The 16915-nt window shown below is 41.5% G+C and overlaps 1 protein-coding gene across 1 annotated transcript in view; it reads right to left on the bottom strand.

The window, feature by feature from the left end:
- LOC144805723 (uncharacterized) overlaps positions 1–14603 on the bottom strand; it is a 221835-nt gene extending 207232 nt beyond the window's left edge. The window contains 3 exon segments of the mRNA XM_078672220.1: positions 10448–13298; positions 13825–13878; positions 14532–14603. Coding sequence (XP_078528346.1) covers positions 10448–12233 — 1786 coding nt within the window. The 5' untranslated portion in view covers positions 12234–13298; positions 13825–13878; positions 14532–14603.
- Between the last annotated feature and the right edge of the window lie 2312 nt (positions 14604–16915).

The raw sequence follows: 16915 nt of genomic DNA, 5'->3' as shown, positions 1-16915 counted from the left end.
ATCATGGTTGGGAGATGATATGGCTCCAGTCTTGCATGAAGCCGTTCCTCTAGGCTATCAAACGATCACCCAAAATCATAAAGGCAAAAAATGAGGTGGTCTAGCTGTTATGTTCAGACAAACATTACATATCACTAAAGTTGACGACATCACCATAAAGAATTGTGAGGCTCTTCTCACCAGATGTAATCCTACACCGTCTTCCTCCTGTAACTTCCTGCTCCTTTACATACCTCCACCGAGCACGGCGACATTCCCAGACACACTTCTAGACACAATTTCAATACACTCCAACCTATGCGTTCTGGGTGACCTCAACATTTGGGTCCCGTGCTCACTACGCCACTGGAGTCAAGCTATCCTGGCTGAAGACGGCTGATAGCCAGAAACCGGTCCTAGGATGTTTGATTCCCGTCCAGGGAAGACATGGCATGGCAGTTCGGGCTGCACTGTTCCCGTGAGGCACAGGGTCAAGACTGATTTGCATATGGGCATGTCTGAACTGGGGTGGATTGGTGAGCAAAATAAAGATTGATTAAACCCAGATCTGTGACTGGGGGTGAATATTTTGCCATTGTGCAACATTCCATCCATCATCTTGTGTGTTTTGCTGTTCACCCTATGTGGGAAGGGTATGCCCAGACGTGGGCCCCGTGCTCACTACGCCACTGGAGTCAAGCTATCCTGGCTGAAGACGGCTGATAGCCAGAAACCGGTCCTAGGATGTTTGATTGCGGTCCAGAGAAGACATGGCTTGGCAGTTCAGGCTGGACTGTTCCCATGAGGTACAGGGTTAAGACTGATTTGCATATGGCCATGTCTGAACTGGGGTGGCTTGGTGAGCAAAATAATGATGGATTAAACCCAGATCTGTGACTGGGGGTGAATGTTTTGCCATTGTGCAACATTCCTTCCATCATCTTGTGTGTTTTGCTCAACATTTGGTTTGACAAACCCAATATGACCCATCCGAAAACAATAATTACTGGCCTAGACGCACTGAACCTGCATCAGATTGTCCACAAACCACACACATCGCCAGAAATATCCTAGATGTCATTTTTGCTAATACTGAACTAGTTACCTTTCAAACTATAACTCCAGTCACATGGTCAGACCACCATTTGCTTGCTTTCCAACATAAAACAACACTAAGCGAATCACCTAAAACTACCTTACATCCAGCCACCTATTAATTTATAAACACAACTAACATTCAGGACAAATCTGGAAACAGTACATTCTGTTCAAAAACTATATAAGTGGCTACAGGAAGCTTTTCACATCCTGATACAACTCAAAACAACTCAACAGAACAAAAGAAAAAAAGCTCCTTGGAGGAACATAGAGATAAAAGACATAAAACAATAAATTAGAAAGCTGCAACATACCTGGCTCAAAACAAACGCCAAACAAGACAAACTTCCCCTACAGAAAATTAACAGATTATACAAGTCATTTATCAAAAAAGTAAAAAAAATATACTATTCAGACAGAATTCAAATTGCTAAATGTGCAAATAAAGAATTCTATCAAATACTTAATTTCGCAAATCAAATTGCCTTGAAGAAATTCATCCTGTTAATCAGGATTTCACAGACAAACTGGCAAATCATGACACAGACAAAGCAGACACACTGGGCTCGTACTTAAAACAGAGACAAAGCACCAGCACTAACCCTTGTACAAAACAACAACCCAAGAGTACTGTAACCCAGGCTCTCCGTTCCTTCCAACACATCTCACACAATGAATTTATGGACCTGATCAAAGCAAGCAGGCCTGCCGGCAGCCCTTCTGATGCGTGTTCACCACAATCTTTCAAGACAATTCTTTTATCAACCTCTGCTTCCACTCCAGTAAAAAGAATCATCAACGATTCCTTAACTACCGGACTATTTCCAGAAGAACTCGAAATGTCACACATACACCCTTTACTGAAAAAAAAACACTTGGATCAGCTGAACCCTGACAACTACCGACCCACTACAAATCAACCTTTCCTGGGCAAACTGATAGAAAGAGCAGCGTTTGCCCAGATGTCACAATTCATTGAAGAAAATGCTATACTTTCAGACTTCAAAACGGGATTCCATCCGGGCAGAGGAACAGAATCTGCCCTCCTTGCCATTGGGGATGACCTAAAGAATACAGTATACCTCAACGGGGTTGCTGCACTACTCCTCTTGGAGCTTTCGGCTGCCTTTGACACGGTTGACCATGACACTCTGAAACAAAGACTCTATGAAGCCGGCATAGAGGGGACTGCTCTAGACTGGATCGCGTCCTACCTTCGTAACAGAACTAATGTCATCCACACCCCACTTTTCTCATCTAAACCGTACTCCACAAAAGCAGGGGTCCCTCAAGGATCTATCATCTCGCCCATGCTTTTCAACATCTTCATAAAGTCATTACCAGTATTGATCAATTAATTTCACTTCACGTGCTATAACTATGCAGATGACACACAAATACTCCTTCAACTGAAGCGCCCCAAAGACATTGGAAAATCCCCAATGTTCAGTTGTCTCAGAGCTGTGGATCAGTGGATGACTTGGAGCCATCTCAAATTGAATGCTTCCAAAAACGGAAATACTCACATGTGGCGATTTAAAACATTATGACCCGCTTTCCTCCTGGGCTGATGAACTGGGATCACCACCTAACGTATCGAAGGAATTTAGAAACCTCGGAATTACCATGAACTCCAAGCTATCAATGAATACCCAAGTGGACAAACTATCAAGATCAAGCTTTGTCACTATAAAAATACTGCACCGAATTTTCCCTCATTTGGGATTTCCACACAAGATCCAAGCTACCATCTCCCTTGTTTTGTCCAAACTCGATTACGCCAATAGCCTCTACCACGGATCACCTTTAACAACCATAAAAAGACTACAACAGATACCGAACTCGGCTGCCAGACTACTCTTGCATATCAAACCGGGAGACCACATCTCACCTGTCCTGAAAGCCCTGCATTGGTTACCGGTTGCTAGAAGATCCACGTTCAAGCTACTTTGTATCACCCACAAAGCACTATATGGAATGGGACCGCTCTTCATCAGGAATAAAATCACCAAACACATTCAACAAAGGAACATCTGCTCTAAAGGGGCATTGTGACTCAAAATCCCAAGATACCAGCAAAAAACATGAGTGGCACATCCTTCTCTGGTCAAGCAGCCAAACTATGGAACTCTTTACCCCCCAACATAAGATCCACTGACAACCACCTTATCTTTAGAAAACTACTCAAGAATTTGCTCTTCCCCACCGAAGCAATATACGCAAAGAGAAATTTACAGCATATCCCTCTGTATATAAGCATTTATCTCACTATAGATTTGTACCTATCTTTGTGTATTGCATTGTATAAACATGTAGAATAATTATGTTGTCATCTTTGGTCTACATGTACTTTCTTCCATTGTGCATCTATGTACCTTCCATGTACTTGGATCTGTGTGTCAATTACTTTTCTCCTGAAAAATCATATCCCTAATTAGTCACGAAATACATGTGCTATATACAATGTGAAACTGTTAACTTTACATCGTGCTTTTAATAGTGCATCCATTTGAGTACTCATGCTCGCATTTTATAAGTATTTTCTTGTATTCTCCAAACATGTCCCTCATATACTGAATGTTCGAACATGTTGAATTCTTCTCGCTTTCACATTGTATATAGCACATGTATTTCGGGACTAATGAGCTTTCAATGTTTTTTGTGTGTTTCATCACAATGTATATACTTCTCGGAAATAATGATGTCTCAGATTTATTATGCCAGCGTTAATGCACTATCATAACTCAGGCATCTGTCACACGTGACAGGAGCTTTCGTCTCCTTCTCCGGTAATCGGCGCATTGCCTTGCCAGTCTTTCAACTCTGGCCAATAGCGCACGTCCTCAGTAACCTTTTCCCGCGGCCTCCGGTATTTAATTATCCTCCTGGCGGGGCCACGCTTGCAATTCATTTGTTGCTGAGACACCGAACTGTGAGGACCCCTGTCTTCAGGTAATTAACCACACAACTCGCGGCGTAATTGTAATGCTTTTACAGCCGGCTGCCTCTCCTTGCCAGCATAACTAAGCTTTCGCACATTTACTTCACAGACCGCTGATCGCCTTGAACCGTGATTAATACACAGACCACGACGGAGCCCCCACCTTTACAACTATGCCCAGGCTTCATTCCTGAATAACACTAAGGTATGTCTGATCAGCACTGTAACCGACGTATACGCTATCCTCGATGCCGGTCAAGTACTTAAGGCATTTTCTCCCCATTTTTCCTCCTTAGTTCATTAATCTCCTGGATGGTTATCCCAAATGGAATTTACTAGTGAATACGACATGGCTTGATGAACTCATCCCTTGGCTTCTCACCACATGCGAAGGATAAGCCTTACCTTTTTCAACCACGTGCACTGCTTATTGATGCGCACCTTTACATACAGCATTGGACCTGACCCAAGCTTTTATTCCCATTAGGCACTTATCCACCTTCATCCAAGTTGCCCCACACCACCCCTGTCCTGTAGAAGATCCGCACAGCTGAGGTTGTGAAATTCCCTTGTGCCCTAAGTCGGATGGAAACGTCGACGCTCTTGGATAGGCCTAGACTTATCCTTTTGTGTCCTCTATCATGGAAATTTTGAATTTTATTCTGCAATTTTACATATGACTTAAATTGTGTACAAATACATGTGGAGCTAGGCTGCTTATGACGGTGAATGACAACCGATCATAGTGTGTTTGAAAATAATATGCATCTCTTGTTTTCTCCTATGTCACTGATTTCTTTCCTTCTTAACACTGAGCACTCCTCATCCTATTAGCACGTTCCCCCTTTTGGAGCAGCCTTTACTTAACCGGTAATTCTTGAATATTACCTGTCTCTTCAATATTACTTGAGTATTCACCAGAAAAACTAGTACATTAAATTACTTGGTGAACATATATTTTTTGGACTGTTTTGTCTGTTTATCCTTATGTATAACTGAGTTTTTGAAATGTACAGGCAGATATAAACCAGGCTTTCCTGTAGTACCAGACGTCTGTATACCAGGCTGTGTTGGGAGTGCAAGCGCCCCAATTAGATGAGTATTTGAATAGACTGTCGATCCCCAGACTTAACCCCCTTCAGGGACATACACCAGATGAAACCCTGACCACAAATTGGCTTCATGATTGATTAGATCGCGTGCAACAAAATTCCTAGGATGGACAGGTTCCCGGTGGACTTTTACTTCACCTACAGAGCAACCCTCACTCCAAACCTACTCCAAATGCACCAACAGGCCCAGCAGAAGGTCTCATTGCCGGGATCCCTAGGGGAGGCTATGATATTGGTACTGCCTAAGCCCAACAAGGACCCCCTGGAGCTACGTTCCTACTGGCCACTGTACACCGACCACAAGATTCGCAGGAAGGTCCTTGCAAACAGGTTGCTCCCCTGCCTCTCTACATTGGCACCAAGACCAGAATGGTTTCGTACCTGGGAGAAAAATGTGTCTAAACCTATGGCGCCTCTGCAGCTGATGGAAAAGAATCTTCAAGAATTTGCCTCCATAAACAACACTCTCACTAGATGTATAGAAGGCCTTCGACACCCTGGAGTAGTTTTATTTAACGAAAGTGCTGATGTACATGAAAGTAGGTGCAGAAATACTGCACTGGATAAATCGCTGGCCCGCATCCAGACAGGCAGAGATCTCAGTTTCTTTCGAAGCATGTGGCAAAGATGCCCGCTGTCGATTACTTTCGCCCTAGTCATGGACCTGTTCTCTGGCTTGTTTCGTTCACAGGACCCAGCAGTCGGTATACCAAGTGGGCCAAATTGGGAGGTCATTTCACTGTATGCTGATGACACATTTGTGTACCTCAGGAATGTGAAGGCGTATCTACCTCAGGTGATAGAGGTTCTAGACGATTTTGGTAGGGATTCTGGACGGAGGCTAAATTAGGCCAAATCTAGCTTATATCCCATGCGCAAACTCACAACTTAGAACAGGAAGTGCTGCCCCAATTAGCACTGGGGTGGCACCCTGACATCTTCAGGTATTAAGCGATGAATTTACCACACCGACAAAGAACGTATACAGGGCAACTTAGGTGATGTCCAATGTTTTGCAGCTCCCTGTCGTTTTGGGGCTCACTGCCACTATCGAACCATGGGTAGAGTGGCAGTTGCAAAAATGCTGTTAATACATTTATACTGCTTCTCGACCCCTCTAGTTTACCCGCCCCGGCGCTTCTTCAGGAAATTGGACTCTGTTTCTGTTCTTATGGACTTCATCTGGGGAGCGGGCCAAAAGAGAGTCGCGCTTCACAAACTTTACTCTACCTTGGAACAGGCTGGGTGGATGTACATTTAAAAGACTGAAGAACTACAAACTACTGTGTGACTTGGAAGATGATTATTTCTCAATACAGCCCTTGTTTGTTATTTCGTTACAGTTCTCACATTATAATCCGCAGTAGAAGAAATGGGAGCCTGGGGTGTCTGGTCACAGAAACTCATTTACATACAAAGGGGGGTGAAAGCCTGTTCAAAACGCACAGCACAACTTGTTTATGTAAAGGTTTGTACATTGCACAGGGATTGTGATTCAGGTAACAATGTGATTGTTGTATGACAGGAGCGAGCAGTCTTAGTTGCTGAGATATGAATCTCTGACAGGTGGATCTTTAGCTCTTTCAACTGTTTGAGACTGAGAGGGTGGCAGTCACAAATTCTGGGGGCACAGATACCAACAGCTTCACTCATAATCTTTACTTTTTGCATCTACAGTTGGTGCAGATGCCACCTAAGAGAGTAATCTTAGTGTGCTTTCTGGAGTCAACCTGCTTTGCTTTTCCCCAAACTTTGGTCAGCAAAGCTAAATGTGTCTTCTACTCGAGTGTTCTTAGCTCGCTTTTGGTAACGTGGCTTGAGCACTATGGCCTAAGGGGCGCTCGAAGGTAAAGAAAAACAGTGGAAGTCACAAATTTCAATACAGTTTATTAAAAATAGACAAAGAACTTCAAGATTCAAACCAAGTTTAGATCAAAAAGAATATTTAATATTTATTCCGAAGCAAATTTAAAGGAGGGGTGTGATTAAAGGATTAGCAAAAACAACTGTCAAAACCAAACAAAAAGGTAAATTCATTTAAAAAAAAGCTGATCTACTGAATCAATCAGGAAGTCACATACAAAATTATAGCTGACTTCGCTAGCTATGCCCGAGGGGACAAAGGTAAGTTTAGTATCTGGTGATGATCAACACTGGAACTTGATACAAGGTTTTTTACTGAATCAGTCTCAGAAGGCGACGAGATGCGCAGAAGTGTCATGAAGTGCAAAATTCCCACAGAGTAGAGTTGGGTCATCAAGTTGAACCTGAATCTACGGCCATCAAAACCTATGAAACTTCAGGCAGTTACAACAGCTGCGAAGTCTTCGGAGCTTCCTAGTTATGGAGATGGTCCAAGGGTGATGATGCGAGCCAGAGAATGGAACATGGTGTGAGACAAGCAGAATACTGGAGTTCACGCTGGTGGTTCAAACATGAAACTTGTAACCGTCAAGGTGTATCACAGCAGGTTTAAAGGTTGTTCAGCGAATCAAACCCACATCTCAGTTATCCAAGTGTAAAGGTAGAATACCAATAAAGGCAGAGCAAGGTGCAGGAATCTCAGGGTTTGGGCTTACACTGTAGCCGTACAGCGAGGGTAAAAACTGTTCATCAAATAGAAGTGTACACAAAAGATAAGACCTCAGAACCAATTAACAGCAAAGTACATTTATGTGCTAATGTTGTGGTAAAACCAACAAAATCTGGTAAAAGGAAGAGGAGAAGGGAAAAACAAAAGCAAATCATGATAACATGGCTAACAACACGCAGAAATTACCTGATCCTACTACGGTAATGATACATCACTGCTACAGGAGGCTCTCAGGAGGCAGAATGATGTAGCAAATCTAGGAAAATTACTTCAAGATGTTTGTTGCCGCTCCCCAGCTAAACATACACATCGGACGAGTGCTCTGGTGTTCGCGCAGGATAATCCAATTCACTCTAATAACAGCCCAAGTGCCCACGTCCACTTTAGAGTTAGCACAAAAATGACACACCCAGGCCAAGTTTGAAACCTCGAAGGCTATTCACAAAGGTACCTTACACCTGTGAGTAATCTATACATGCAAGGATGCTCGTAGAGTAACTTTGCTACTTGTATCTATTCACTATTACGATAACGTTACTCAAAAGTGTGGATTTGCACATCTGCACACCCTTAAATAGATGTGGAGCAAAATGTACAAATGTAACTTACTGAAGCATAAATAGAGCATTAGAAAGTGCAGCATAACCGGCCACTGGTAATGCCTTCTAAAACTGCATATACATTCAAAAGAATGTTACAAAATTACCTATATTTTAAAAATAATTATTGCATGATAAAATATGTTGACCTTTTAATTAATAGTTTTTTAAAACTAATAAATAAATAATTTCAATCAATTCTATCCATAACTTTTTGTAAGGCAGTTCTGCCTCTGAACAGAGTTGTGAAAGGAAATTTTGTAACTATGAGTACATAAAAAAAAAAAAGAATGATTTTACTGTAGGTGGGATTTTTCATACAAACCTTTGAAAAAAGATGTTTAAAATGAATTACATTACAAGTTAATAGTGTTGCATCATTTTTATTTGTTATAAAGTAAATTTAAATTCATATTTGACATACAAATAATTTTTTTTTTCAAGTTTGATAAACTTATATAATGTTCCCTACATTTCACCCAAGTTGAATATATATATAAAATAGTTTTTTTCTAAAGCCTAAATTAAAAGTTAAGTAACATTTTTAATATGTATTCATGATTATTCATTGTGAGGTAGAGAAATAATTATAACACATTTAAGTATACCTTACTAAAAATGAATGTTATATCAGTGTTTAAATTTAAAAACAAATTTTCATTAAAATAATCAAAACTTTTCTTTTGAGATATGTTTTGCCATTGAATTTTATATTTTTTCATTTTTAACTGGTTGCAGTTCCAGTGGATGGCCATGTGTGATGTTGGACGTACTCCGGCTCTGAGCAGGAGTACATTTAGGAATCTTTTAGGTATGTTATGGCTTAGTGACTTTATAATGTGGTTTGTAAAGAGAAATGGGCATACTCCTTAGAGAATGCCTGTCCTTCCCTAAACCCCTCCCTATACTCCTCTTTACTCCTGCCTTACCCCTCCCCTTTATTCATCAGTATTTCACATTTTACAGCCACTTCCCTCTATCACTCCCACATTTACTACTAAAACTATACTACCTTGTGCGGAAACTCTGCAGTCAAGGCAGACAACTCCACAAAGAAAAAGATAGGAGAGGCAGAACGACTGCACGTAGTTTGTGAATCGCATTTTCTTGTATTATAGTCGTCCTATAGTAGTTTATGAATAGGCATGATTATCTGTGAGACTTTTTGGGTGTATCTGATGTGATTGTAAAGCTTGTGAAACTGTCCTCAGCAGATGAGAAGCAGGTTCCATTTGTAGCAAAAAGAACATGGAAAGAGGCAGCTAAAGTGGATCTTTGTAATATGAGGCTGTGTCCCATTGGAACATAAGTCATTAGAACTATTTAGGGTGGGGTCAAGAATGGTTTGCATATGGTTGGCCTTGTCTTTAGTGGCACAGAGACTGGAGAATGATGTGGCGGGATATTGCAGAGATTAACTACCAGTCCATCCATCAACTTTAGCTTTTCTCAATGATCAGCCCTACGTGGCACAGAACAGATGTTGGTCCCATAGAAACGTACGATAAAGGGACTCCTGCTGCAGCCCCCTGGTGAGGCTCACTAAGGCTGGAAACAGTTTAAGGTTACATGCATTCCTGATCCTAGCAGCGTGGCCTCAAAGTTCAGGATCCAATGAACTTTGTGGGTCAGAGCTCTGCTTATAAACACTCAGGGAGCAAAACACACTGAATGGAATGAGGCCACAATTAGTTACAAAGGAATGAGGTTAATTCAAGCATTTCCATCCCTCGCTGTGTGCTTTTCTCAGTAGACAGTTTGTTGGACAATCAATACAGTGGAGTCTTTGTGGCTGCGTCATGTAAATGTTTACAATGCTGAAAGCTCCTCCTCAGGGTTTACAGTGAGCACCGTTTATTCTCCCAAATTGTCTCTCTTATGTAGAAAGGTTACATTTACAACTGAAGTTTTTGTCACATTGAGAGCATGGGTCATTTTCTTTCATGTTGTGGGTACTCTCATGTTGAATCAAACTGAATCTCCAGCAGAACCTTCCCTGGCATTTAGAACAATGACGATGTTTCTTCCAGGTAAGTTCTCGCAGGTTGAGTGAGACCAGATTTCCAACTGAAACTTTTCCAGCATTCAGAGAGCTAAGAAGGTCTTTCCCAAGTGTGAGTTCTCTCATGTCTAGTGAGAGTCTTTTTCAATCTGAAGGTTTTGTGGCATTCAGAGCACTGATACGGTTTGAGCCCAGTGTGGGTCCTTTCATGTGCAGTAAGGCTGGATTTATGACTGAAGATTTTAAAGCATTCAGAGCATTGATAAGGTTTTTATCCAGTGTGGGTTCTCTCATGGTGAGTGAGAGTTTGTTTCAGTCTGAAGCTTTTCTGGCATTCAGAGCACTGATAAGGTTTTTGCCCAGTGTGAGTTCTCTCATGTCCAGTGAGAGTTAATTTACGACTGAAACTTTTCTGGCATTCAGAGCACTGATAGGGTTTGAGCCCAGTATGGATTCTCTGATGTAGAGTTAAACCAGATTTGTTATTGAAACCTTTTTGGCATTCAGAACACTGATACGGTTTCTGCCCAGTGTGGGTTCTTTCATGCACAGTAAGGTTGGATTTCTGACTGAAGCTTTTCCAGCATTCAGAGCACTGATAAGGTTTTTGCCCAGTGTGAGTTCTCTCATGGTGAGTGAGAGTCTTTTTCAGTCTGAATCGTTTCTGGCATTCAGAGCACTGATAAGGTTTTTGCCCAGTGTGAGTTCTCTCGTGTTCAATTAAACTGGATCTCTGACGGAATCCTTTCCAGCATTCAGAGCACTGATAAGGTTTTTGCCCAGTATGGGTTCTCTCGTGTTCAATTAAACTGGATCTCTGACTGAATCCTTTCCGGCATTCAGAGCACTGATAGGGCTTCTGCCCAGTGTGGGTTCTTTCATGTACAGTAAGGTTGGATTTCTGACTGAAGCTTGTCCAGCATTCAGAGCACTGATAAGGTTTTTGCCCAGTATGGGTTCGCTCGTGTTCTATTAAACTGGATCTCCGACTGAATCCTTTCCAGCATTCAGAGCACTGATACAGTTTATGCCCAGTGTGAATGCTCTCATGGTGAGTGAGAGTTATTTTCAGACTGAAGCTTTTCTGGCATTCAGAGCACTGATAAGGTTTTTGTCCAGTGTGGGTTATTGCGTGTCTAGCGACACTGGATTTCTGACTGAAGCTTTTCTGGCATTCAGAGCACTGATAAGGTTTTTGCCCAGTGTGAGTTCTCTCATGGTGAGTGAGAGTCTTTTTCACTCTGAATCGTTTCTGGCATTCAGAGCACTGATAAGGTTTTTGCCCAGTGTGAGTTCTCTCGTGTTCAATTAAACTGGATCTCTGACTGAATCCTTTCAAGCATTCAGAGCACTGATAAGGTTTTTGCCCAGTATGGGTTCTCTCGTGTTCTATTAAACTGGATCTCCGACTGAATCCTTTCCAGCATTCAGAGCACTGATACAGTTTATGCCCAGTGTGAATGCTCTCATGGTGATTGAGAGTTATTTTCCGAATTAAGCTTTTCTGGCATTCAGAGCACTGATACGGTTTTTGTCCAGTGTGGGTCCTTGTGTGTCTAGTGACACTGGATTTCTGACTGAAGCTTTTCTGGCATTCAGAGCACTGATAGGGTTTGAGCCCAGTATGGATTCTCTGATGTACAGTTAAACTCGATTTGTGATAGAAACCTTTTTGGCATTCAGAACACTGATACAGTTTATGCCCAGTGTGGGTTCTTTCATGTACCGTAAGGTTGGATTTGTGATTGAAGCCTTTCTGGCATTCGGGACACTGATAGGGTTTTCGTCCAGCGCTAGTTTTCTCATGTTTAGTGAGGTGGGATTGATAATTAAAGCTGTTCTCACAGTCATTGCTCTTATTAGAGTTGTTTGTTTCTCCAAGTTGGGTTTGTTCCTGGATACATGCCATCTTAAGACTGAATTTGATTTCAGATCATGTTCTTGTTTATGTTACACTCAGCATTAACTTCTAAACTACACTGCAGATGCTCTTCTTCACATTTGCATTTAACTAATGATAGTTTTTACCTGGAGATCATTTTCCTACTGTTAAAGGCACCTATTTAATTTGTCTTATTAACTTTCACCGAGGAGCCCCTTGTATTGATTAAGAGGCCTCTCATGGATTCATTTTCTCCAAGTTATGCCCGGGTGAATTCTCTCAAGTTTAATTAGTCTCATTTAGTGATTCTAGTTTATCACATTTGAATTAGGAGTTTTAAAAGCACTGATAAGGTCTTTGGGCTTTAGTGTTTGCCTGTTGGGTATGTTTGTTCATACAAGTAGTGTAACACTAGCCCCTTTTATACTTTCTGTGCCAGTATATGCTTTTTTGCTCAGTGGCTAAGACAGGTACTTGATCCACTTTGAAATTACAGAACACTTTGAAACTACTCGGATCAACCCAAGAGACAGAGCTGGTGGTGAAAATGTTCCTATATTGGAAATGATAATCCAGCATCTTTGCTGTAACGACATCTGAGAAAGTGTATTTACAATTACTTTCTTTTAAATAATCTTTTCCTTCCTGTCACCTCCAGGAGACGGAGACAAAAGCTTGCAATTGTAAACCAAGGATATTAGTCTTTTTGACGGTTCTGTCACATCACAACACGTCTACGGATACTGATCTGTTGGTCAGGGTTTGGATCTCCAAAGCATTTCTCATAAACCATCAAACAGAATTTACAGCACTGCTTTTTCTCAAGTGCACTGCGTGGGAATCAATTGTGGCCAATGTTCTCCTCAATCTCAGTTACTGACACTTGGTAAACCTTTATGCTCCTTTTACTTTAGGAATTTGACAACTTTCACATTCACCAGTTTCTTCCGCTACAACATCCTCACCATTCCTGGCACATAGAATGTGTTTCTTCTCTAGAGCTCGAGAATGTTTTAACTTTCCTTGAAATAATCCTTTTCGTTGTGTTTCACTAAATTTAAACCTTCTTTTTTCTGTTCATGCTTCAGTCACCTGTAGAAATGGAGTCAGAGATTGTAAAAGAACACAAAGAAAAAATATTTATGACCTTATACTTTGCACAATGAAAGTATTGACAAAAACAAGATAGGAAATCAGTTGAGTTGCATTCCTGATCGTGGTGAAACAGTGTAGATCGGGAGCTTGGTGTTACTGGAACCCAAATATGTGAGAGCAAACATAACTAATATTTAAGAAAGAAACACAAGTTGCACATATATTGTGACACAGATTCTCATAAGCAGCCAACACTATCAATTTACAATTTCTGTGGCAAAGGCTGGCATCACAATGAGATATTTGTAATACTTTTAATAAATGATCATATGGTATTTACTCCCCTGCCCACCTAGACTGTTAATCTATTGCTTTTTCCAGTGATCTAGGAAGGGACATTTTATTGAACGAAGGAATTGGCCTTGTTGCACTCAGTGCTTTAAATGCCACTGTAGACTGACGCTGTGTCCAGTTAGCTCAGTGGAATTCACAATTTCAAATTGTGTGGATAATAAGGACTTACTTGGTGGCCCAGAACTCATCATGCTCCTTCGACAGGACCCGGGCACTGCAACACCTGAAAAAGAGAAAAAAAAAGCACAACACTAGAGGAAACCGAAAGGGTCAAGAAAAGAAAAACACAAAACAGAGGAAAGAGAAAAAAGGCTACCTTCCACTCTCATCACATTTTCCAGCACAGAAAACTGTGCAGCAGATGCTTGTAAACCCATAAGTTACTTTTAAACACAGTGCCCCCAAGGTCAGCACCAGGTGCAGCTCCACCAATCGCACCACCCTAAAGCAAGTCCTGTGTGCATGTGTGTCCACACACATATACTGTGTCTTTTGCTTGTAGTTGACAAGACAGAAAAGAACAGGATGGGAGTACACAAAAGATGGAAGCCAGATCCAGAGAGAAAAGACGTCGAAAGACAGACAGAGGGAGGATAGTCTCACGTGGTGTAGAGGAGGAGACAAATGTGATAAGAGTTAAGGAACAGCTGGGCAAAACTGACCTAAAAAGGAACTGGACCTGCACTACACCCCCCAACATGTCCCAGGAGGAATGTGGCTCCATCAGGTGATTATCAGAGGTTTTATAAAACAAGAATAGTGCACAGAGGGAGTCAAATGTTGAAGTTGTAGAGACAAAAACAACAGAGATCAAGAAAGGGAATAAAGTAAGAAGAAACAGGGGAAAAGGAAACTTAGAGTTATAGCAATCCTTACCTGACAGTTATATTCTTTTTTGTTCCTCCGAGGGTGGCAGCCACGCTGCACCACCTGGTCATCCCAGAATACCTTGAAAGGAAGTAAAGAAATAGTTTTGCTTCAGACGATCACACTTCATCCCATCTTCCAAATAACAGTCCTGAACTTCCAAAATAAAATAATCTCTTATTCTCTGGAGGCCATTTCCAAGTAACTCTGGTTATGAATAAATACTTTTTTTGGTTCAAGAACCACAATCCTTTGCTGGAAAAGGTCTCTGTGAATATGGAGTGCACCCACAGTTTCAGAGAACCAACCCCAACAACCCAGTCCACGTCTTCATAACCCCCATATTTCCATTTCCAGCCCATGAAACTTGGGAATCAAAACAATCTGGTTCGCAAAAGGTATGTTAAAGTCCTTGTACATAATTCTGCCCACCATTCATAAATAATTCAACCAGACTCTTAGATTTTTCCAAACCATGTTCTATGAGCAACTGCAATTCAAGCTCAAGCTGATGCAGAGTTCGAATGCTGAGCAATGTAAGCAACAAGGCATCAATGTGTTGGCGCTTTGAATGTATACATTATTTAAAGGTGTGATGCGGAGGGTCAGAGTCTTGTGAGACCTACAGGACGGTGACCCAAGGACTATAATTGGGAATAAATCCTTTGCAAGACAAAGCTTAGAATATTGAAATGTTGAGACCTCCATTGAAGACATCGGAGCAGCAGCAGCCTATACAACCTGATATAGACACGCTGCTCTCAACATTACAATGTCCTAATAGACAGCCTCAGCCTCTCTCTTTCCCCTGCCTCTCCAAAATATATGTATTGGGCAGGAGAAGGCAGAAGATAGAGCCTGCAGCAGGGCACACAAGAGACTGCCCCCTTCCTCCTCCGGTAGCTCGCTGTGTCACTGGCGTCTCAGAAGGAGGGTGGGTGGTCTACTCACCTCCTGCATCTCCCCGGCTCACCTGAATGATGAAAAGAGGTTTAGCCAAGCCCAGGGAGAACCAGGGGCTGACTTCAGCCTCCTTTCACAGCTATTGCTGTGAATGTTCAACAATTAACCGCCATGGTCCTGCATGCGGCTGTTAACTGTTGAACATTCAAGGCAACAGCTGTGAAACAAAGGTTCCTGAGTACCGGAGGTGTTTCAACCCCCTCGGTCTCTGGGACACCGTTGTTTTATTAACACATTCTACCCTCATGGGGAAAACAGTGTAAAGACCTTAAAGTCAGCCGTAGCAGGCAATACTGCCCATTAAAGGACCGCTCCGTTGGTAAAGGCCCTTGCCTTTGGAGCTACAACAAGCTTCAAAGCTATATTAAAGGTTTCAAATAATTACTGAAGGCATAAACATGGGTACTCTGTCAGAGAAATAATTATCATAATATTTACAGGAGAATCACATAAATGTAACTTCTAAAGTATATCAAAAGCCAGAATCAGTAATAACTCTAGCTGTAAAGTCAATAGACAAACCACTACAACAAATGTGTGCTAAGAAATAAGAAAACGTTTTTCTATAATATCAAATAGCAAACTGACATAGAATCTGCTTAGTTAAAAATCAAGGAAAAGTTCTTAAGTACAAAATCAGTAAGAGGACTGATATGTAGTCTGACTTTAGGAAAAGTGTAAAATAAAACAATTCCAGCAAATATCCCAAAATAATACATTTTATACGTTTCTAGACAGAGAGAACACATTATTGACATGGTTCATGATGAGATAAAAATGACAACAATCAATGAATGTTCATGAAAGCATGGCACAACAAAATGTAATTTAATAAACCACACCCCCAACATGAATAATGAATTGTGACTCTTCCCCTAAAATCCACAAGTCATTTTACAAGGTTATTCCCTAACATAATAACTGGATCTTAACCACAGTTTAAGTTTGTGGCCATTCATCATTGACCCAATTTGTACGGGAACATTTGGTGACAGCTTATTAGTTGTTTAATAGAAATGCCTACAACCTGCACTCCTTTCCCAAGAGGGGTGGATTGGGCGCTCCTGTAAGTCTGACTGTGGAACGGGAGGCACATTTATTGATTAAAAGAGATGCCAGATTCCCATTTACTTCTTCTTCAAAGGGCCACTCTGGGTGACCTCTAGGACTGCACCAAGCATGCAATCCTTCTCCCGCCTCAGGCACCGTCATTGAGTCTGATTCTGTCCAGTAGAAACTCCTAGTGTAGGAGGAAGTTGTGGAAAATCATTATTAATCAAAAAAGGATTTTGTTGAAATCTTAAATTTGTTGAGAATTTGGCGATCTATTCTGCACTGGGCTGTGGGGCCATCGGGACTGAAGGCATGTTCCAATATATCTGCCTTTGATTCTGCATGCTCAGCACAGAGGCCAGTTGGGCTGGGACCAT

Source organism: Lissotriton helveticus, assembly GCF_964261635.1.
Source record: "Lissotriton helveticus chromosome 1_1 unlocalized genomic scaffold, aLisHel1.1 SUPER_1_unloc_2, whole genome shotgun sequence".
NCBI lineage: Eukaryota > Metazoa > Chordata > Amphibia > Caudata > Salamandridae > Lissotriton > Lissotriton helveticus.
The sequence above is the reverse complement of the archived record's forward strand: the minus strand, read 5'-3'. Positions and strand labels throughout refer to the sequence as shown.